The sequence below is a fragment of the Larimichthys crocea genome, unplaced genomic scaffold (assembly GCF_000972845.2).
Source record: "Larimichthys crocea isolate SSNF unplaced genomic scaffold, L_crocea_2.0 scaffold323, whole genome shotgun sequence".
Taxonomy (NCBI): domain Eukaryota; kingdom Metazoa; phylum Chordata; class Actinopteri; family Sciaenidae; genus Larimichthys; species Larimichthys crocea.
The window spans coordinates 88,628-112,664 of NW_020854261.1; the positions used below are offsets into that span (position 1 = coordinate 88,628).

The window sequence follows — 24,037 nt, forward strand, 5'->3', positions numbered from 1 at the left end:
TTGCCCACAAAAACCCTTTTAACAGGGAAAATGTGGAAGAAACCTCAGGGAGCCACAGAGGAGGGATCCTCTCCCAGGACGGACAGACGTGCAATGGATGTCACGTGTACAGGACAAATCAACACAAACATATTGTACAATGACTGATAAAATCACTGAATTATAATGAATGATAAAAATGATTACAGTAATAGATTGGTAGTAATAATGACGTAATATATATTATGTGTGGCGTCATGCAGGATCACCGCAGCAGCCACGATCCAGCAGAACCTGCTGGACGACAGAGCACAGAAACTCCGGGGAAGTTTGGTTAGTAACACTGCATTAATGAACTGTCCACAGATGGAGGAGAGAGAGAGAGAGAGAGGAGGAGAGAGTGTGAGTGTGTGAGTGAGTGAGTGAGTGAGTTAGTTAGTTTTCGGTAATAGACCTTGAGCCAGGGCCTCAAAATATGGAAACCATTACCGAAAAAGTGGCAAAGGCTACCATACCTTTTCTGAAAGCCTGGAATCTCAGCTTTTCAATGATATATGGCCATCTGACAAGGTAGCTGTTTTGAGTTATCACACATAATGTAAGCTAAGGCTGAGAAAATAATGCGTATAAATTAAACAGACACTGATATAGCTGAAAGTCTATTTGGACATATTGGAATATTTTATTTTGTTATGTTTGGTATCATTTTAAAGGGGAGACTCTGAGCTTTCACTTAAACCCTTTTGTGAACATTTTGGATAAGTACAGCCAACCCTGGAGCTCTTCAAACTTTCAATCACACACATTTTCCTGCCATTTCCGCCTATGTCATCTATTGTCTTTTAATTCTGTGGCACCAGGGAGCATCAGAGAAACAAAATCCAAACACTGAAATACTGGCATGACCATGAGGATTCAGAAAATGTATCATTTACCTAATATATCTGATTTGGATGGGGATTTTCAGTCTCATATCAGACATGCCATTCAATGACAGAAACAGTAGTGTACTACAGTGGTCCCTCGTTTATCGCGGGGGATACGTTCTAAAAATAACCCACAATAAACGAAATCTGCGAAGTAATCAGCTTTTTTTTACAATTATTACAAGTTTTAAGGCTGTAAAACCCCAAACCACACTCCGACAGGCATTAACATTTTCTCACATTTCTCTCTTATTTAAACTCTCAAAGTTCAAACTTTCGCATATTTAACAAAATAAGTACAATACTGTATTAGTAAATGAAACCAAAGATCAAAACCTGTTTTCAAGCCCAAACATTTTTAACAAATTTAATTTTAATGATCAATCTGACTGCAAACATACAGACTTCAGAGTCACACTGCTAGTGATTGAACATTTATGTAAATCTGGCTAGCCGAACGCATTTTGTACAGTACTCCCTAGCTATTCAGGACGCCGAACACAATGCACATTTTACTGTACAGTATGCTGTAAAAAAAAAAAAAAAGCATGCAGAATTACACCAAAAAAAGGCCACGAAAGGTGAACCGCGTTATAGTGAGGGAAACTGTATTCTAATTTGTTGATATGTCGAGTTGAAAGTCTGAGGCAAAAAACTTTTTAGTAAATTGGTATTCAGCATTTTCAGCATATCAGGTCCCCACTTTCATGGATTTACATTAAAAAATGATGCCTTGGAGCGGTCGGTAGCGTGGTGTGTTGCGCGGCCACCCCGTGTGGAGGCTACAGTCCTCGCTGCAGCTGGCCCCGGTTCAAATCCTGCATCGGACAGCCCCTTGCTGCGTGTCCTTCCTCCTCTCTCTGCCCCCTGCTTCCTGTATATCTTCAGCTGTCCTATGATTAAGAAATCTGGCAAAAGAATTTGGCACTACCATACATAGTTTTGATGTGATGGGAAAGTCCTGATATACCCTATAGTCTCACTCGTGAAATGCTGGTCAAAGAGAATATGGCTCTTAGGAAGAGGATATCCAATCTTGAAAAACCAACCGTTGGCATTGAATTCATGCCAGTTGTTGCAAAACAAATCCATCAAGATGTGAAGCATCTGGATCAGGACCAGCCATGGCCACCTCTACCAACGAGTTGGACTCCTATTCCTCTGTGCCTTCTTCCGTGAAGTCATTGCTATCTTGTCTCTTACCAGGCACTGGTGAGAAGGAACAACAACTAAGACTCATTTTGCATGGATCTTGTGTATGCCATATCTCATGTCAAAGTCAGACTTCCAGCACATCATTTTGGCTTTTGCTGTGAAGTCGCTTACCGGTAATGTCAATCTCATCCGAATATTAAATAGATTCGGTCATGTGTATCCTACAGTTGCTAGTGAAATTGACACCTCATTATGCTTGCACAAGCTAGGACAGGATGGTGGGATTACTCCAGAACAAGTGAAGCCCTATGTGTCCACGGCTCTAGGCTGCGACAATATTGACAGGCTGGAAGAGACACTGACAGGCTGTGGAACATCCCATGGGTCAATGGTATAGCAGTCGGCCTCGGGTGTCGGTCCTGAACTGCCTAAATCAGCTCTGATGTGCCCAAGAGCAAACAGAGAACTGTCTCTGTATCTTTGCCAGCTCTGCCAGTGTAGTGTATGCTGTGGAACTAGGTGTGGTCCTCCAACTAGATCCTATGTTGAGGTCAAGACAGATATCTGTGCTGATGCTTTGAAGAAGACTTCATATGGTTGCTATGCAGACTGCACTCTGCCACAAATCAAAATGTCCCTAGCTGGACAGGTTACAACATCTTAGCATCAAACTCTGTGGATGTTATTCCTAGTGTTGTCAGCTATCTGCCAACCATCAATGCCCCGGCCACCCAGATGGCAACTGTTCATGAGATTCTCCTTCAAAGTGAGAAAATCATGATTCCTTACACATCAAACATGTCAGTTACCTTTGATCGGCTCTCTACTGTAAAGTTACAGAAATTCTGTGGCACATAGGACAGGTTTCCCAACATTGTGCCAAGACTTGGAGTGTTTTACACCATCTGTATGTTCTTGGGTGTGATTGGGAAGTGCTCCAGGCTGCAGGCCTAAGGGACATATGCATTGATCTGGAGCTGTGGCCGAGGGATCTGTCAGTGGTGTTTTGGATGGCCATAGTACATAGATCTCTGAGATTCCACAAAATCATGTATGAAGCCCTCTGAGGCTGTCTGGAATCAGTTTCCCCAGTGGCTCACAGAGAACCATCCTGATACCCACGTCTCCTAGATATCCTGCCCCTAGACTTGAGTGTCTTTTCTGAGGGTATATCATCAACCACTGTAGAAGAATCACTTGACTGTATAGTTTTCAGAAAGGTCCATCAGTACTTCTTGTATTCCTGCAGCATCTCAGATCTCAGCATGGTCCACTGGCCAGCTTCTGGATGTCATATATTGACATGATGGAGGTTGTACTAAACCTTGTGAGGGCATACGTGAAGGAAACTGGGCATTGCACATGGCTGTATTTGATCATCATCCCCTGGACCTTTGCCTATGTAATCTGAATTATGCAAGGTCACTCACTGCTTACTACTCAGAGATGAGCCACATTGAACATGAGAAAACCAGATCTGCACATGTTTCCTCTGTGAAGTGGCTTTTCGCCCAGCTGAGTACAACAAACACATTTGGCAGGGTTCGATTGACCAGACCCTAGGGGAACCATCAATCGGGACACTCAGACAGCTGGATGCACAAAAGGGTTCAGCTTGAACCCAGCAGCTTCTCCAAGATTATCTTCTACTGCTGAGTACAAAAGCACTTACCTGTCTATATTAAAAAGCTCTCTGGGACTTCAACAAAGTGACTGTTCTCACAAGGACCTTGGACAAACAGAATTGCCAAAGATGAAGAACACCTTACAAGCCTGTGGATCTGTTGGATTTAGTTGGATAAATCCATTTGCATGTGGTGAGTCCTTGATTCGCTGTCTACTGGAAGTACAGCACCAGCAGATGTTGCTGAAGACCTTCTGAATGCACACACCATTGGCGAGAATGCCTACAGAACCTTCTCTGCTGAGCGAGTTGAGAGTAATCCTCTCGCAAAGCAGTTCCATGCACCACTCTCCAAGATGAAACTGAAAACGTTCTCCTCAATAGGAATTGCAAAGACGTGCAAACTGGGAATAAAGAAGTTATCCTCAAAGCTGATAATTGAATATTTGCAGATGGTACTGATTGCACAGAGCAGACAGCTCCACCTGAAGAGGTGTTATCGCATCCCCTTGGACCACTTCCATGGGCTCTTGCTTACCAGATGGCATGTGAGGAAGACTTGCAAATCCTCACTGGCCAAGCAACTGCTCAAGTTCCCATGTGTTGCTGAATCATTGCCATTACATTCCACCTGCGTAATAGTAGCATGGCACTTGTTCAGAAGCTGAATGGTGATGGCAAGACATTTGCTGATATTGCAGACTATGCCTTGTCCACTGCTAGCTGAAGCAAGTCACACCCGTGTTGACATTGTTTTTGATGTTTAATGGGCTTCTATCAAACACATGGAGAGAGTGGCCAGAGGTGCAGACTCAGGCACAGAGGTCAAAAGATCACTGCAGGGCACAGAGTTCAGCATGGAAGAAATTCCTACAAAGCAACAACAACAAAACAAATCTTGCTACCTTCTGCTCAAAGTGGGGCAAAGAACAGTCTAGAACAAGATTGGTGAAAAGGTTCTGTCACTACACCAAGATCAGTGTTACAACTGACCCAACAGGGAGTGCACAAGGTAGCAGACCGTCGTCCACTCAGGAAGGGCTGACACCCGTATGCTACTCTATGCTTGCCATGCTTCAAGGACTGGCACAAATCTGTCATCCTGTGTCTGATGACACTGATGTCTTGGTGTAAGCCTGGCTACAAGTGATGACTCACATGTGACCTGTTCCTGAAGACAGGGACAAAAATCGCACCAGTTACATAAACATCTCACAACTCGCTCGTGGTCGGTTCACAGTTGTGTCAGGCTTTGCCTGGTTTACACTCATACACAGGCTGTGACACTGTAAGTGCTTTGCAGGTCTGGTAAGTGTCAGCCCTAAAACTTCTTCAGAAGAATGAAAAGTTCTTGTGAGAGCTTTCAGAGGTTGGGGCAGACACACAGACTGCTGATCAATGATCACCCTGAACGCTTTTTGTGTCAGCCGCAATTAAGCATCAGGCGTTCACATGTCAAATGTTTAGCTCCAAGTCCAGAATCACCAACATTGAATGAAATGAGGTATGCACTTTTTGTGCAAAGAATAAGCACATAAAATCTGGCAGTTACTCCATGCTCAGATTTCTCAGAGCACTGTCTCAGCGCTAACTATCAAGGTGCTATCTGGGAAGATGCCCCGAGAACAACCCTGTAGTTCCTTCCCCAGTTGAGCATGGGTGGTCTAGAGTGGACCAAGATGGTGACTTGCAGCTCTCCATAGACTGGTTCAATGTCTCCATTGCATTGGGTGTCGTCAGCATAACAATGAAAATTGATAGAGTGATTCCTAATAATGTTCCCTAAAGGAAGCATATATAAACTGAATAGAAGTGGTCCAGCACAGAAAATTGTGGGGACTCACCTGACAAACTTTGTTGCATGAGGATTTCATTGGCGTGAACAAACTGAATCGATCTAAAATACGAATTAAACCAGCTTAGGGCGGTTCCTTGATGCCAATTGATGTTCCAGTCTCTGTAAAAAATTTGATGGTCAATGGTGTCAAAGCAGCATAGATTAACAGGACAAGTACAGAGATGAGTCCTTTGTCTGATGCATTAGGAGGTCATTTGTAACTTTGACTAATGCGTCTCTGTGCTATGATGCACTCTAAATCCTGATGGAATCCTCAAATACTTTGTTATGGAGAAAGTCACACAGCTGATTAGCTACAGCTTTCTCAGTATCTTAGAAGAAAGGGAGGTTTGATATCGTCTGTATTGCTAAACCTCTGGGTCTAGAGTGGGCTTTTTAAGAAGAGTTAATACAGCTACCTTAAAAGGACTTGGTACATATCCGATAATAAAGACAGATTATCAATCCAATAACGAATACTAACTACAGGTAAAACATCCTGAGCACCTGGTTGGATGGGTCTAAGAGACAGGTGAGGCTTAGTGAGAAATATTAAAGTTATTGTGAAGGTCGAGGGAAAAAACAGTCTAAATACATGTCAGGTTTACAGCTGTTTCCAAACTTCTGTATAGAATCAGATCATGCCTGTTGAGGGCAAAAGGTGATGGATTTTGTCTCTAATAGTTATAATCTTATCATTAAGAAGCTCATAAGTCATTGCTACTTACCTAAAGGAATAGTGGTTAGTAGACTGTGATTCTCTGTTAGCCTGGCTACAGTGCTGAAGAGAAACCTGTGGTTGTTCTTATTCTCCTCAATTAAAGAAGAGTAATAGGCTGCTCTGGCATTACGGGAGAGCCTTCCTGTATGTTTTGAGATTATCTTGCCAGGCTGAGATGAAATTCTTCCAGTTTAGTGGCACGCCATTGCGTTCAGATTTACGTGCCTCTTGCTTTAATTTACGAGTCTGCTGGCTATACCATGGTGCTAGCTTCTTTGTTAATTATCTTCTTTTTCAGAGGTGCAATAGTCTAGAGTTGTCCGTAATGAGCCTGTAATACTATCAAACAAGATGGTCTATTTGTGGGTGGCTAAAGGAAGTAGACAAGTCCTCTGTTACAGTTAGCATGGCATTTGATTCAATGCTGAAGGAATCACTTCCTTAAATTTGGCTACAGCACTATCAGATAAACATCTGCTGTAGAAGCTTCTACACAAAGGCTTATAGTCCGGTAGTATGAACTCAAAGGTTATTAAAAAATGGTCAGACAGAAGAGGATTCTGTGGGAAGACTATTATATTATCAATTTCAATGCCATATGAAAGAACAAGATCAAGAGTGTGGTTCAAACAATGAGTCGGTTTATTACACTTTGACAAAAGCCAATTGAGTCTAATAGAGAGATAACGCAGTACATATAAGCTATCATTGTGGTTGTCCACCATGAATGTTAAAATCACTACAATAATTACTTTATCTGTTTTAAGGATTCAAGCTTGAGCCATCGGTGTGTGTCGGACTCCAAGAAGCAGAGATGCAGTCTTACACGCTTCTCTGCGCCTCCATTAGAGCAGCTGCACACCCAATTTTCTAGTATAGAGACTGTGTCTGTCCACCGTCCACCTACAGTATTTCAAGATAAAACAAACTTAATTCTCCAACAGTCAGATTCCTGAATACCAGGTCCTTGTCCTCTAAAGGTTCCTCTCTGTTTTAGTCAATGAATTAATATCTGATTATGATATTGACTTAATTTGTCTTACTGAAACCTGGCTGCAGGAGGATGAATATGTTATCTTAAATTAATCCACTCCTCCCAGTCATTGTAATACTCATATTCCTCAAAGTACCGGTCGAGGTGGTGGAGTTGGAGCCATATTTGACTCAAGTCTATTAATAAATACTAAACCTAAACTAAATTATAAATAATTTGAAAGTCTTGTTCTTAGCCTTAATCACCCAACCTGGAAAACATTACAGACAATTTTATTTGTTATATTTTATATGTTACAGTACTCCAGGTGCTTACTCTGAATTTTTAGCAGATGTTATCTGACAGTGCTGTATCCAAATTTAAGGAAGTGATTTCTTCAGAATTGAATTCAATGCCATGTCTCAATGTAGTTAGCAGAGGACTTGTCTGCTTCCTTTAGCCCTTCGCAAATAGATTTGTATTGGTCAATTTGAATCATTGCATTGAAAAACTAAATCTGAATTGTAATTTGAGATTGAATTGGATCCGCCAAATCTGTCCCCAGACGGTTAAATAGATACAGAAGCATTGGAACCTTTCTGGACTACAGAAAAAAGGAAACCAAATACAGTTTCCCCCCAAAAAACTGAACAGATTGTGTCCCGGGAGAGATTATTTCTGCCCCAGGACAACTGATGAAAAAAGAGAATAATTCTGGGAAAAATGGGTGGCAACACTAAATAACTCAAATAAAATAACTCATAAAAGGAGTTCTTCCTCCATTTCATAGTGGGTGGCAAATTGCAACAAATGACCACTATGTTATGTGCTCAGAAACTTAGGCAGGCACGGACTGATAATCTGGCATACCGTGCATTTGCCCGGTGGGCCGACGTGCTATTTGGGCCGATAAGTCCTGATATATATATATATATATATATATATATAACCAGTAGATCACACAGCCCAAACACACTGTTGAACAACCACCCCGTTCGCTTTGGTCCCGCCTACAGGCTGCACAAGACTTTGTTTCCTTACCACTGGCCCTTACACGCTGACTGACAGGGGACCGGCCCAATCATATCATGAAACACCTCCCCCCTTTGGCTTGGTGCGCAGTTTATTGACGGGTGAAATGTTATCAGTTAGAGATGGAGAGAAAACGCAAAAGTGGCCCAGAAAAACTTTGCGACAAAAAGAAGCTTGCTCTTCAGGCAGATGCTGCGAAGTGTGTTAAAATCACTGATACGTTTGCCACAGCAGGGCCTCCATCAGCTCCCGTCATTACAGTGGTGCTGGTGGCATTCAACAGGAGCATGTTGTTGAACCTGCGGTAAGCTGGACTACTGTCAGAAAATGTATGAAATGCAACGAGTAGGATAAAGCCACCCAACCTATGATATGATGAATATGATAAAATGTCAATCAAATAATTCTGTCTATTGCCCTATGGCCAAGTTGGTTAGTTTAATGCAGGTGAAATGAGCATTAGCGTTATTTTGACTGTAAGACATTGTAGGCTACACTTGGCTGGATGAGAAAATAAGCCTAGCTTAGTAGCCTACTTTTATGTCTTTCATTCTAAATGAAATAGTCTTTAATGTGAGAAAACTTGTTCACCATTCACCAACAACAATAACTCAGTGGGCAGCATTCTAATTTCTTATTAGACTATTATTGTTTGTGGGGTGAGTACTAGGCTAGCCTATTGGCTAAGTTGCTTTTTTGTCCTGCAAATATAGCAGTTCTTTATGTAGCCTAGATGGTAGGGACAATGTAGGCTACATAACTGATAGAAAATCTCACGTTTAAAAATGATATCATTTTGCCTATGTTATGTGAATGCAGCTGCAGGTATCTGTTCATTCCCTGATTTCTAGCCTAGGCATATTTAAAGCCACCACCACTCACCAAAAATGTGAGTAAAAAGTGAAGACTTAGCACTCTCAATTTCTTTGTTCAACTAGTAGTCCTTGGGTAAGCTCCTATTTAGGCGTGGAAAACAATGGGCTGTTTTATGTAGCTAGGTGGCTAAAGACAATGTAAGTTAGCCTAATGAAAAGAAAATAACACTTTTTAAAATGACATAATTTTGTTCATTGCTAGTGTTATACAGAGTTGACCAGTTCAGAGTTCATTCCAGTGTCCAGCTTTATTCATCCTTTCTGACTGGGTAAGTTCACAATTTATTGACTATCACTCTTGGAATATCTAGATCTGATAATTTCTCGTCACTATTCTTTCTCTTTCTCTTTTTTGCCTCCCTGAAACACATAGGCACACCCAATAGAATGAATGCTGCCTTCAGATTCATTACTGTGATTGAGTGGTGCAGTGTATTTTTATAGTGTTAATAAATGACAAGTTTGGAAGTGTTTAATGTGTCCACTCTCACTGATTCCTGTTAAGTCATTGCATGGCTCAAGGTATGTTGTTTTAAAGACTTGCACAGTTGCACCGAAAAGACTGAAAAGATGTGTTATCAAATGTTGTGGGCTGGTCTGGTCCAAAATGCCAGGGACGATTTTTTGTCCCAGTCCGCCCCTGAACATAGGTGCTGATTGGCCGAAGAGGCGTCCTGTCTATCTGTGCTCGATTGCTCTGCCTCAACTACCCGGATGTTTGTCACAGAAAATTGAAATTGAATTGTGAGAACTGAATTTCAATTTTGAAAACTGAATGTTCAGTTGCAATCCATGTATCATTCGTTCTTTCCATTTTGCATGCATTATTACTGACACTGCTCAGCAAATTCAGTACTAGAAAAGAAATTTTGATGAGTGGGCTGTTGCTGGGGGTCTGTATCCAAAAAGCACACCTCAAATAGTCATTTTTGACATGTTTATTTAGACACAGGAGCAGCTAGCGCTTACATGCTAGCAATTAACATCAGCATGTTGACATTAGCATGTTAGCGTTAGCAATTACCATTAGCATGTTAGCGGTGATGCGCTAGCAGTTAACATTAGCATGTTAACATTAGCATGTTAACGCTGATGCACTAGCAGTTAGCATTAGCATGTTAACATTAGCAGGTTAGCATTAGCATATTAACATTAGCATGTTATCATTAACATGTTAATGCTGATGCACTAGCAGTTAACATTAGCATGTTACCATTAGCATGTTAACGCTGATGCGCTAGCAGTTAACATTAGCATTTTAACATCAGCATGTTAACATTAGCATGTTACCATTAGCATGTTAACGTTGATGCGCTAGCAGTTAACATTAGCATGTTAACATTAGCATGTTAACGTTAGCATGTTAACGGTGATGCGCTACCAGTTAACATTAGCATGTTAGCATTATCATGTTACCATTAGCATGTTAACGTTGATGCGCTAGCAGTTAGCATTAGCATGTTAGCATCAACATGTTAACGTTGATGTGCTAGCAGTTAACATTAGCATGATAACATTAGCATGTTAACGTTGATGCGCTAGCAATTACCATTAGCATGATAACATTAGCATGTTAACATTAACATGTTAGCATTAGCATGTTAACGGTGATGCGTTAGCAGTTACCATTAGCATGATAACATTAGCATGTTAACATTAGCATGTTAAGGCTGATGCACTAACAATTAACATTAGCATGTTGGCATTACCATGTTAACATTAGCATGTATTTAATTCCTAGTGGCTAATGGTAATTATCATTAGCATGTTAACGCGCTAGCTGCTCTGCTGTCTCTGTCTGCCATTTTAGACAGACAAGTTCAAATTAAGTGCCAAGAACTACTAAAATGGCTGCCGCTTCTGCCTGCTGGCCCTTCCCCCCTCTCCTCCTTCAAGCAGACTGAGGTTGCCAAGCAACCAGGACCTAATCAGCAGCAGCTGGTCTGCACCTGTTAAAATGTCAGTTAGAAATCCTGAGACTGAGAGAAAATGCTGAGACCTTCCCTCGAAGAGGAAGGACTTTTGGCCAAAACGTAATTCCAATCATTGAACCGGCTTAACTTTCAGCATTGTGAGCCCCTACTGATCGTCTACATAGTCGTTTTGTGTCGATAAATGAAGAAATGTGCCCTTGTGAGCAAGAGAGAGAAACGTTACTCCACCTTCCTCCAGAGAATTTCCCGCCTTTTTAACATGGGAGTATATGAGGCTGAGGATGGGAGTTGCTGCCACATATTTGCGTGTCAGGCCAAAACTATATGTCTGACAGCTTTAGCAGGCGAATGTGAGTGAGACGACAAATTTTGCTACGTTTCTATGTATAAATCGTGTCTGTAGTGGCTCATTTGAGGCCACGGTAGTCGAATACGTTTTATTTTTTCACTGATCGTTCTCTCCCCTCTCCACTCTAGCGATGACATCACTCACTCTAGCTCTGGAAAGTTCTCGCAATACACACCCATTCATTTTTTGGCTTCGTAATTGTCGATTTTTGGCAAAACCGTTTGCCGAAACTCTTAGAAAAGACATAGCACACATGTCCCGGCCGAGCCGGTCGTTTTGATACCCGTTTTGTGTATGTGCGACAAAAACTGGGAGGAGTAGCGAGCCAAAAAAAGGGCGTAAAAATAATAATAAGCGCGGTGGATAACATATAGTGTGCGCCTTGCACGCACACTCAATAATAATAAGCAGAATAAGAATAAGCGCGGTGGATAACATATAGTGTGCGCTTTCAGGCACACTCAATAATAATAAGCGCGGTGGATAACATATAGTCTGCGCCTTGCACGCACACTCAATAATAAGCGCGGTGGATAACATATAGTGTGCGCCTTGCACGCACACTCAATAAGCGCGGTGGATAACATATAGTGTGCGCTTTCAGGCACACTCAATAATAATAAGCGCGGTGGATAACATATAGTGTGCGCCTTGCACGCACACTCAATAATAAGAAGAAGCCTGAGAGGTTTTAAAGAATGTGCTTCTTCAGGCACACTCAATAAGCGCGGTGGATAACATATAGTGTGCGCCTTGCACGCACACTCAATAATAATAAGAAGAAGAAGCGCGGTGGATAACATATAGTGTGCGCTTTCAGGCACACTCAATAAGCACGGTGGATAACATATAGTGTGCGCTTTCAGGCACACTCAATAAGAAGAATAAGCCCGAGAGGTTTTAAAGAGTGTGCTCCTTCAGGCACACTCAATAATAATAAGCCCGAGAGGTTTTAAAGAGTGTGCTCCTTCAGGCACACTCAATAATATTACATTACATTGCATTTAGCAGACGCTTTTATCCAAAGCAACTTACAGAGGAAGACATAAGCTGAGAAAGGTGTAAAGGAGCACAGCATTCTCGAAACAGAAAGGTTTTTACAAGTTTTTTTAAAGGTCGAAAGGGATGTTGCTGTTCTAGTAGCCGTTGGTAGGTCATTCCACCATTTGGGGACGACCACAGAGAAGAGTTTAGAGTGACCTCGCTTTGCGAGAGGCGAGGGTACAACTAGACGGTTTGTATGAGCGGAGCGTAACGCCCAGTTCGGGACATGAGCCTTTAGTAAGACGCTGAGATAGGCAGGGCAGATCCTGAGATGGTTTTGTAGGCTAGCGTCAGAGCTTTGTGTTTAATTCTGGCAGCTACAGGCAGCCAGTGGAGGTCGCTGAAGAGTGGGGTGACATGTGACCTTTTAGGTTGATTGAAAACCAGTCGCGCGGTGGATAACATATAGTGTGCGCCTTGCACGCACACTCAATAATAAGAAGAAGCGCAGTGGATAACATATAGTGTGCGCCTTACACGCACACTCAATTAGCGTATAGTGGGCAAAAACTATAACAGAGACAGCTTCAACAGTGTTATCACTGCGACCGCCTTGAATTTTCCGTTTCCGTTTTGAGGGTATATCATACCCTCAAAACGGACTTTCGACGACTTTTTCTCTTCCTCTCCACTCTAGCGATGACATCACGCACTCTAGCTCTGGAAAGTTCTCGCAATACACACCCATTCGTTTTTTGGCGTGGTTTTTGGCGATTTTTGGCAAAACCGTTTGCCGAAACTCTTAGTAAAAGTCATAGTTTCCCGGCCGAGCCGGTCGTTTTGTTACCCGTTTTGTGTATGTGCGACAAAAACTCTAGGAGGAGTAGGGAACCGAAAAAAACATGGAAGAAATGGAAGACGAACTAGAAAATTTCAAAAGAAATTTTGAGTGTGTGTGACTCTGGCCCTGTCGCCCCCATACATTATTATATAGCATGTCTTGCTCTGCTGTCGTTGTCTGCCATTTTAGACAGGCAAGTTCAAATTAAGTGCCAAGAACTACTAAAAAAGCCGCTGCTCGGCTTCTGCCTGCTGGCCCCTCCCCCCTCTCCTCCTTCAAGCAGGCTGAGCAGCTAATCTGCACCTGTTAAAATGTCAGTTAGAAATCCTGACAGAGACTGAGAGAAAACGCTGAGACCTCCTCTCAAAGAGGAAGGATTTTTGGCCAAACCGTATTTCGAACTAGAAAATTTCTAAAGAAATTTTGAGTGTGCGTGACTCTGGCCCTGTTGTCCCCATGCATTGTTACTGACACTGCTCAGCAAATTCAGTCCTAGAAAATTCCCGCAGAAATTTTGAGACTGACGAGTGGGCTGTTGCCGGGGGTCTGTATTCAAAAAGCACACCTCAAATAGTCATTTTTTTAATAGTCATGTTTATTTATTTATAAGGCTGAGGATGGGAGTTGCTGCCGCATATTTGCGTGTCACGCCAAAACTGTAAAGCTGACAGCTTCAACAGTGTTATCACTGCGACCGCCTCGGATTTTCCTACGTTTCTAGCTATAAATGATTTCTGTAGCTTGACATTTGCGGCCACAATTGCAGTTTACAAATTTATTTTTTGACGACTTTTTCTCTCCCTCTCTACTCTAGCGATGACATCACTCACTCTAGCTCTGGAAAGTTCTCGCAATACACACCCATTCATCTTTTGGCGTGGTTTTTGGCGATTTTTGGCAAAACCGTTTGCCGAAACTCTTAGAAAAGTCATAGCACACCATTCCCGGCCGAGACGGTCGTTTTGATAACTCTTTTGTGTACACTCAATAAACCCGAGAGGTTTTAAAGAGTGTGCTCTTTCAGGCACACTCAATAATAACAAGCGCGGTGGATAACATATAGTGTGCGCCTTGCACGCACACTCAATAAGCGCGGTGGATAACATATAGTGTGCCCCTTGCACGCACACTCAATAAGCGGAAGAAGAATAAGCCCGTAGTAGAATATAATACAAAATGAGAATAAAAAAAACTCCTTATTCCCAAGAGAAAAAACTACAAGTTGTTCAATCAGCTCCATTGATAATAAACTATTCTCTCAAAGTCCATGTGGTGGTCACAAACAAACAAAAAATTCACAATGTTCAATAGGGGCTCATGTGCATGTAAAGTCTGTCCTTTTCCATTGTAACTGGTAACAACAGAGATGCAGAAGAAATTACCTCATTTAAGGGTATCCAGAAATGCGGCCACAGACTCAGGGGTGTCATGGAGACACCGGAGGCGGTATTTATTATGACGAGCTAGCGCTTTCCCCACGGTGTCAAATTCTCGCCGCCTTCGCAGGACCTCCGCTGACAGGTCGGGGTAGAACCGGAGCAGGGAGCCGCCATGATGGATGTTGCGTTTCTTTAACACTGCTCTGAACACAGCCTCTCTTTGGTAATATCGCAGAAACCGGACCAGGACGCTTCTCGGGGGCTTCTCTAGGCCGGAGCGGGAGCCGGGGCACGATGGACATGTTCAATCTCCAGCGGGGGGTAATCGGCAAGGATTAAAGTTGGTAATGTTGTCTGGCGGGATGTTGCCCTCCGTTTTCTCTGGGAGGGTGTTAATTTTTAGATTTTTGCGACAGCCACGGTTTTCTAAGTCGCCAATTTTCAGCAACAGCTGTTTCACTGTTTTTTCCACGGCGGCTCTGCAGGTGTTATGGGCACTGTGGCTGTCCTCCGTGGCAGAGAGCCTCTCTTCGACCTCCTCTACTATACTTTTATTTCGTACAGTGCCCCATCAATGGTGTTTAGGCGAGCGTCGACTGATTCATCCATGTCGTTCACCTGAGAGGCCACAGACTTTATTTCAGCTTTATTTATTGGTTTCCTTCTTAGCGGCGGGACCCGACGGTGAAAAAATAGGAAAATCTTTATCGCGTTGCGGTTTGGGCATCGATGAGGTACAATTCGACCGACGGTGTTGAGTTTATATGGAAAAAAGGCTAACAGAGAATCACAGCTCTTTTGAGCCATCTATTCCTTTAGGTCTAAGTAGCAATGACTTCATGAGCTTCTTTAATGACAAAATTATAACTATTAAGAGACAAAATTCATCACCTCTTGCCCTCAACAGGCACTGATCTGCAGTTTGGAAACAGCTGTAAAAGCTGATATATATTTAGACTGTTTTTCTCCCATTGACCTTCATCAGCAGTCAACCTGTCTCTTAGATCCCATCCCAACCAGGCTGCTCAAGGATGTTTTACCTCTAGTTAGTCATTCTCTATTGAATATAATTAATCTGTCTTTATTATCAGGATATGTACCACAGTCCTTTAAAGTAGTTGTAATTAAACCTCTTCTTAAAAAGCCCACTCTAGATCCAGAGGTTTTAGCCAATTACAGACCAATATCAAACCTTCCCTTTCTCTCTAAGATTCTTGAGAAAGCTGTAGCCAATCAACTGTGTGACTTTCTCCATAAGAACAGTTTATTTGAGGATTTTCAGTCAGGATTTAGAGTGCAGTCAAAGTTGTAATGGCATCAGACAAAGGACTCATCTCTGTACTTGTCCTGTTAGATCTCAGTGCTTCATTTAACACCATTGACCTTCAAATTCTTTTACAGACTGACACTGGAACATCAAATTGGCATCAAAGGAACCGCACTAAGCTGGTTTAAGTCTTATTTCTTAGGTCGATCTCAGTTTGTTTACGTCAATGATAAATCCTCCATGGCGACCAAAGTTTGTCACGGAGGCCCACAAGGTTCTGTACCAGGACTACTTCTATTCATTCAGTTTATATATGCTTCCTTTAGGGAACATTATTAGGAATCACTCTATCAATTTTCATTGTTATGTTATTGACACCCAATTATATTTATCGGTCAAGCCTGATGAAACCAATCAGTTAACTAAACTCCAAGCATGCCTTAAGGATATAAAAAGTTGGATGACCTACAGTTTTCTGATGTTAAATTCAGACAAAACTGAAGTTCTTGTAATTGGATCCAAACACCTCTCTCTCTCTCTCTCTCTCTCTCTCCACTTTTTTTGGGTGGGTGTCACTCCCTGTACAGATTGTAAACCCCTTAGAGGCAAAATGTGTTTTGTGAATTTGGGCTATACAAATAAAATTGATGGGTAATTTTAGTATACACCTGGATAATTCCTTCAAAGCATACACAAAAGACAATATTTGATTGACTTGTTTTGATTTGACAGGAACACACACATAGTGACCGATGCCATATACACACACTGGAGTGGTGGGCAGCAATTCGCAGCACCCTCGGAGCAGATGTTGGGGGTGCCTTGCTCAAGGCAAGGAGATGGACTACCACCCCACCAGTTCACCTTCCAATCTTCGAGCAGCGAGAGTGGGGATCATCACCTTCGGGTTATTGGACAACCCACTCTACCACTAAGCAACTCCATCTTTCCGGTCTGCCAAATAAATCACTCCACTGCCTTCAACTAATCCAGAACTCTACAGTCAGGATAATAACATGCTCTAGGTCCGCAAGCCATGTAACACCCTTGCTGATGCTGCTTCACTGGCTACCGGTTGCCGAGTTCACTATAAAATCCTACTTCTGGCATACAGGGCCCTACATAACAATGTTCCCACTGACCTCTCTGACCTCCTCCTCCTCTCTGAGATCTACACTCCTACCTGCTCACTGTGATCCTCCTCAACTGGTCTGCTCAGAGTACCGAAGATGAGCCTCAATACATTCGGAGAAAGATTATTCAGCCATATTGCTCCTACACTGCGTAATTCACTTCCAGACACCAGGCAGTGTGAATACATTACTCAGTTTAAAAAGAAACTGAAAACTCATCTCTTCAGGCTACCATATGGACTATAGCATGTAAGATTTCTTTTAAAACAATTTTCTTTATTATTATTATTATTTTTATTTTATTATTTTATTCTGTTAAGTTATTTATTTTTATTTAGATATGTGACTGCTATTATTTTAATATTTTTCTTATCTTATCTGTTTCATTTGTGAAGTGACCTTGGGTGTCCTGAAAGGCGCTTGAAATAAAATGCATTATTATTATTATTTTACTGTCCCTTGGTTGTTACTTAGGTTAAGTTGCATATAATCGGTTGTGGTGGATGTCTACCAATGAGCTTGGGTCTGCCCGAGGTTTTTTTTTTTTGTCACTAAGTGCTTGCTCATGGTGGAACTGTTGAGAATAATAAATAATATTATAAAGAGTATGGTCTAGACTTGCTCTGCATGAAAAGTCTCACGAGATAACTTTTGTTATGTTATGGCGCTATATAAATAAAATTTAATTTAATTGAGTATAATCCTATCAACACACAAAAGACTTCTGAACTGTGCTGAGCTGCAACAATGTCGGGGCGTGCTCCTAATGAGATGATGGATGGTGTCCTGGGGGATCTCCTCCCAGATCTGGAACAGGGCATCACTGAGCTCCTGGACAGTATGAGGTGCAACCTGGCGGCATCCGATGGACCGAAACACAATGTCCAAGAAGTGTTCTATTGGATTTAGGTCAGTCGAGCATAGGGTTCAGTTGGTTCAATGGTATCAATTCCTTTACCCTCCAGGAACTTCCTGCAAACTCTCACCACATGAGGCTGGGCATTGTCGCGCACCAGGAAGAACCCAGGACCCACTGAAGCAGCATAGGGTCTGACAATGGGTCCAAGGATTTCATTCTGATACCTAATAGCAGCCAGGGTGCCGTTGTCTAACCTGTAGAGGTCTGTACATCCTTCCAGGGATATGCCTCCCCAGAACATCACTGACCCACCACCAAACAGGTCATGCTAAATAATATTGCAGTGAGCATAGGGTCCACTACAGGGCGTCACCAGACCCATTCACATCTATCACATGTGCTCAGGTTCAACCTAGTCTCATGTGTGAAATCACAGGGCGCCAGTGGCAGACCTGCCAATTCTGGTGTTCTGCGGCAAATGCCAGTTGAGCTCTAAGGTGCCGGGCAGTGAGCATAGGATCCACTACAGGACGTCGGGCCCTCAGGCCACCCTCATGAAGTCTGTTTCTGATTGTTTGGTCAAAGACATCTATCTATCTATCTATCTATCTATCTATCTATCTCCCTATAACTTTAACATGCTTAGAAATCTGTATTTTTACTGATGACTTTAATGGCTTATCATTGTAGCAAGCAAATGTGTATGGTATCAATAATAGTGACTTACCTCTATGCTGCAGGTATCCAGTCGACAAGTATTGTTTCATGTCTTGGTTAAAGGCTTCTTCATAGACTTTCTGTTGTTCTCTCAGTTTCTGCTGCATGGCCTGCTCCAGCTCTGCCACCTTCTGTGCATGCTCAGAATTCAGTTCCACTATAACATACAACACATTACTGTTTGACTCTGTTTGACCTGAATGGAATGGGACCTTAATTAGTATCATTAGTAGTGTTTACCCTACTATCTCTTGTCAAAATAATTATGAAATGAAAATACTTTTTCATAGCACAATAAGTAAGGTAAGGTAATTATGTAGTCAGTATTGTGTAGTAAAACGCATAAGAAGCCTACCTTCTAGCACCTCCACCTCCCTCCTGTTACAAGATAAACATCAGACAAGTTCTTTTTAAAACCAAATGTCATCGGGCAAGTTAGCATTATGTCATTCGGCCTCTCTGATTAAACAGTACGTTGTTCCCTTGTCAAGCAGGGAGAAAGAAAAAATAAGTCGACAGTGACATAACAAAAGACATCAAGACAGATCAGTGCTGAGCCATACACATTTGGCTGCCTTCAGACCTTGCAGGACAGAGCTAGTCTGCTTTTGTTTTTCAGTTAGTCTAAAAACTTTTAAAACTTCTGATTTCCAATTAGGTAGCACGGCATACAAACAAGTGCTGATGCAACATAATCAGACCTCATTTGCAGGTTGCTGTGACAACACCAATGGGGATGAGCTGTTAAACCTCCATTCAGTATATAAAGTCATCACTGATTGGATGAGGCAGATAGCCACTGCGTCTTCTGAAATTCTAGCCATTTCCTGTCTTGGAGTCTTGAATGGTACGCAGGTTAGCATTCGAGACCCTTTTCACAGTAGCCTTTTGACATGAAATAGTAGGTTTAACACAGGTGTTCCCAATGATAATAATTAAGGTTCCACTCCAATTATAACAGCAGAGACTTTCCAGTAAACCAACATGCACCACAGCAGCACCCTGACTGTGTTTGACCTGAATGGAATGGAACCTTATTTACTATCATTGGCAACACCTTACTCCACTATTTCATGTCAAAATGGCTTCTGTGCAAAAAGATCTATAATCCTTTCTGCAGTCCTAAATTATCTGTTCTGCAGTGTTTTTCCGCCCAAAAAACAGTAAAGTAACAGTCTCTTGAGATGCAGTCAGTGTAGTGCAATCTAGAGGAAGAAAAGCAGCAGGAAGTGCACACATGGATGCTGGATGAGATTTGTGTCACCTGCTGCTTTCTGTCTGTCAAGAAGGCTGTTTAGGTAGAGGGTGGACACAGGAAACGCACTACCCCCGACTGAAATGAATGAAGAAACCTCTGTTTGAACGCCTGATCCTGTGTGAATCCGCACTTGAGTATGTGTTAGTTTTTGACACAGGGTGTAAAAACAAGGTTTAACTGATGCTCAGAAAGCACTTAGGTCAGTATGTGAGCTCTACTTAGGCATCTGTTATACTATCTCACATTTCAAAATGAAAATCATTTATACAAAAAAGACAAAAAAACTCACAGGACACGCGTATTTCATACCTCTTCTTTTTCTTATAGACATCGAGTTCGTTGATATGATGTTGTTTAAATGTCTGCTGTTCACATTGACAACACAGAGTCTCCAGATATACCAGTCTGCTCTCCATCTCCTCAAAGTCACCTTCCAAATGTGCTGGAGACACACAAACACACACACACACACACACACACACACACACACACACACCTCAGTTAAGCTCATTAAATAGTACTACTTGGCTTTCCATCTCCTATTTTCATTCTCAGAGAATTTCTATATTTAATTATTTATTTTATTTTATTATTTTTGGTATTTTTATCATTGCAGTATTTCATTACTGTAACTCTCTAAAACTGACCATCCAACATAATTAATAACTGAACACTGATCAGCCAACTGTGCAGAGGTGGAGCCAGGGTCTGAACCTCTCTCTCTAGTGCTTTTTAACTATGATTAGCAGCTGGTTGGCTGGCACATTAGTCCAATGTCCTGAACCCTTTATCAGACAGTTTTGACACTAGGAGGCTGAAATTTGCTGAGGAGGTCAACTGTTTGTGAAGTTGTGTTACAGATGCATGGAGATAGGGATACAGGGACGACCGTAGCCCTTAGCAAGATTTTGTTTGTGGCCCTAAAACTGTGCAGTCAACAAAACGTACACATTCCTAACCCTCGTTGAGGGTTGGCAAATGAAAAACAAAAATAGCTGTTATGGAATTTTCTATCCTTAGGTTACTTGAGGCCACGTGTGAGCCTTGTGGTCCTCGGCAGTATAATTGTTTTGTCTTTGACTAGGTGCCACCATACTCAACACTGTGGTGGCCAGGGTCGAAGAGACCTGTTGCTGCATTCCTAGACATAATAGATAGCTAACTGTTGACGTTCCATTAGCATGAACAGACAACAGTGTCTCCAGACTAGAATGTGTTGAAGGTGAACACGAACATGGGTAAACGCATTCCCTTTGACTATTTTGGGCGTAAAGTATTTGTGGCATCATCTATGAGGGTTTAAAGTGTGACCACCAGCATGAGTTCGTCAGAATGCGAGACCGACATAAACACTTCAGGTGTACTTGAGAGTGTCTCTAGTTCTCCTTGGCCAAGGGTCAATAAAATAACAGCATAAGACATCAGAGACTCCTGAACACTTTCTTCCCTCCTGACCTCACCATTGACCTTGACTTCAGCAATTTCTCCACAACAATTGGCGTCACGAACAGGATTTCAACAGAACAAAGATGTGGTAAGTGCAAAGTTTTATTACTATGCCTTACCATGTCTGCGTTTGACAAAATCATCAAAAACTATGTGCTTATTTAATTTTCCTGGAATATAGAAACATCTAAGACCCACCAGGGGGGTCAGGAAGTTCAGTGTGTTGGGGACAATGTCCTGGCTGAAACCTCTGGCTTTGTTTGGAACGTATGTGTCATACAAACATCCCAGTTAGATGTTCAATTCGGCATATTGATTTAAAGTGAGAAATAAAGAAAGCTGACAATGGTGTAAAAAAAAAAAAACATTAAAAATAATTGGAGCTGTAACAAGAATTGATTACAGAGCAGTGTGCAGTGTGTGGATCTGAAGGGGGGCAGATTGGGTTAAGACCCACCGCGTTGCCACTACATGGCTGTTTGTTCCGGGGCAGTTTCGGGCTGCACTCGGACAGAAAAACCCACCTTAAGTTTAAACTATAGAAAAGACATCTTCAGGGGAGTTTAAATACACCCTCGTTTGAATCAAGATCAGTGATCTGCTCGTGTCCTTTGGAAACGTTTATTTTAATGTGTTATACACTGGGGAGAGAAAAGAAGTACATTTTTCACCTTTCACCTCAGATCACCACTGCTGTAGTTAGAAGGTGTGGAGACTGACCTTTGATGCTGCTGTATTGTGGTTTGAAATCTGTTTGTCTGTATGTGTAATGTCCTACTGCGCAAGCGAAAATGGGTAATGGATCTGTCCAAAGCAGTAGACAAACCTGAAATCATGCAAACTGACTCAGCAAAAGCTAAATCAAAGACAAAACATCTTCTGTAGAAGATCAAAGAACTACGTGAAGTTAGATGGTCAACCTGTCATTGATACGCAGCATGCCGGAGCAGGCACACACACATACACATCTGGACCAGATATCACAATTCAAAGCAATGTTTCATCGCATGTGCCAGCTGGACTCATCGGTAGACTAAAAGGATGGGATTTCGTGTTTCCGTTTACTTCTCTTATGTGTGAATGGACGAATGGCATGTGGCCGTATGAGGGAGCATTCGAGAGAGAGAAGCTGCAAATGGCTGAGATGAATGTTAACTCTAGTGTTGGAAATCCATCCTGGGACTCAGATACATGAATGAGTGTATGCAAGTGTGGTTGACTGTGGCCCGTGAAAGATGTGGTGTGAGAGTGCGTGACAAAAGCGTGCGAGATTGGACCGGATGATTTAAGAAGATGATTGATCTGACTGCTAAATGTGTTACTGCTCTACATGCCTGTACTAGAAGCTAAGTTGCAACTAGAGCTTTAGAAATGGCTAAGATAAAGCGCAACATGTTGATAATTTGGAAAATTGTGCAAAAGCTATGATGTATGGCTGGGCAAAGCGCCAAACCAAGATTCCCGCTCCTCGTGTTTGTTGAGTATTTTAGCCAAGGTCGGGATAACACTGTCAGAACAACAAAAAACAATGGAAAAGCGCTCTTCGTCTTTCTGCAACTTTTAAATACAAGGCCCTCTTGCAATGCAATGATACGGTAGATGAACAACCAAAACCAGGTAGATGAAAGTGGTTCACACTGGAAATATGGAGCATATGTTAGAAAAGGAGCAGCATTTGCGTTGTTATTCTGACAGAAACTGTCTCCACTAGCGAAATTCAGTATTCGAAGCTTGTGTTCTATCAGGTAATCTGTAGATCGCTACTTTGTGTAATCCACGGTGTGGAATTCAGGCGTAGACTATTTTGCTTCCTGGATGCAACAAACTACTTTTGAGAAATCAATACATTTTGTATGTTTTGGTTTATTGCTATTTTTACTGTCAACATTTTACCAATAAATCAAAGTTTTGGGTGAGGCCATTACCCACCCTCAGCTTGCTCAGGGAAAAAAAACTCACTTAAACACAAGAATCCACTCAGTTCTGCAAGTGAACTGGATTAAGTGTTTTTCTGTATTCTTCATGAACTCAGAAGTCCATGGTTTTTCAAACTGCTAGTTGTCAATCATTATTTTACAAGCATTTATTGAAAATGTCTGTGACACTTCAGAGGCAGGGGAAAAGTTGTTTTCCTATGTGCCTCGTGGTTTCCGGTTGCGTCCTAATCGAGTGTAACATCAGATTTAGGCATTTATGTTGTAGCGTAAACAAATGTGCTTTAAGTAGAGTCAGTTTGATTTTTTAAGCTTGACTATACAGTTATTTCATTAATTATTTGAGCACAAACTGCACAGTTTATCGTTCATAATGAGCACCATGATTGGAGTTGAAGTTTATTCTGAGTTGATTTAAAGTGGTGAAACATATTCATCAAGTTGAAACATGTCTTAATCAGTTAAGAAAGAAGATTGTACTACACCAAAATGATGCAAGATGTGTTACAATACTTAACTTCAACACTTGAAACATTTTTTCTTTGCAGTAAGAATAACCTATATCCTATGACATTTAAGTAAAAGGTTACTTTTACATGAAGTTGAACAGAGCTACCTTAACAGTATAATCCTTGAAGAGGAAGAGCAGAGATGTTGTTCGTTTTGGCTTTACAATCTGCACTTCCTCGTTACTAAGTCTGTGTAAGGCTCCTTTGCTGTCTTCCTCTCTGTCTGTGCATAATCTTGACTTTCCTTTCTAATTCACTACCTGTAGCTGTTTTAGAAAGTTCACTCGCTTATGTTTGTGATGGAC

At 41.8% G+C, this 24,037-nt stretch overlaps 1 protein-coding gene across 2 annotated transcripts in view; it reads right to left on the reverse strand.

Moving 5' to 3' along the window:
- LOC109138220 (dysbindin-A) overlaps nt 1–20,880 on the reverse strand; it is a 74,484-nt gene extending 53,604 nt beyond the window's left edge. The window contains exons 1-3 of one of the 2 annotated variants that reach the window (XM_027276211.1): nt 20,153–20,861; nt 18,941–18,963; nt 18,596–18,742 (exon numbers count right to left, since the gene is read on the reverse strand). In XM_027276211.1, the coding sequence (XP_027132012.1) occupies nt 18,596–18,742; nt 18,941–18,963; nt 20,153–20,259 (277 nt within the window). In that variant the 5' untranslated portion in view covers nt 20,260–20,861. Of the gene's footprint in view, nt 1–18,595; nt 18,743–18,940; nt 18,964–20,152 lie in introns of both variants that reach the window. The other variant, XM_027276212.1, reaches the window with a different exon arrangement.
- Nucleotides 20,881–24,037: the final 3,157 nt, after the last annotated feature.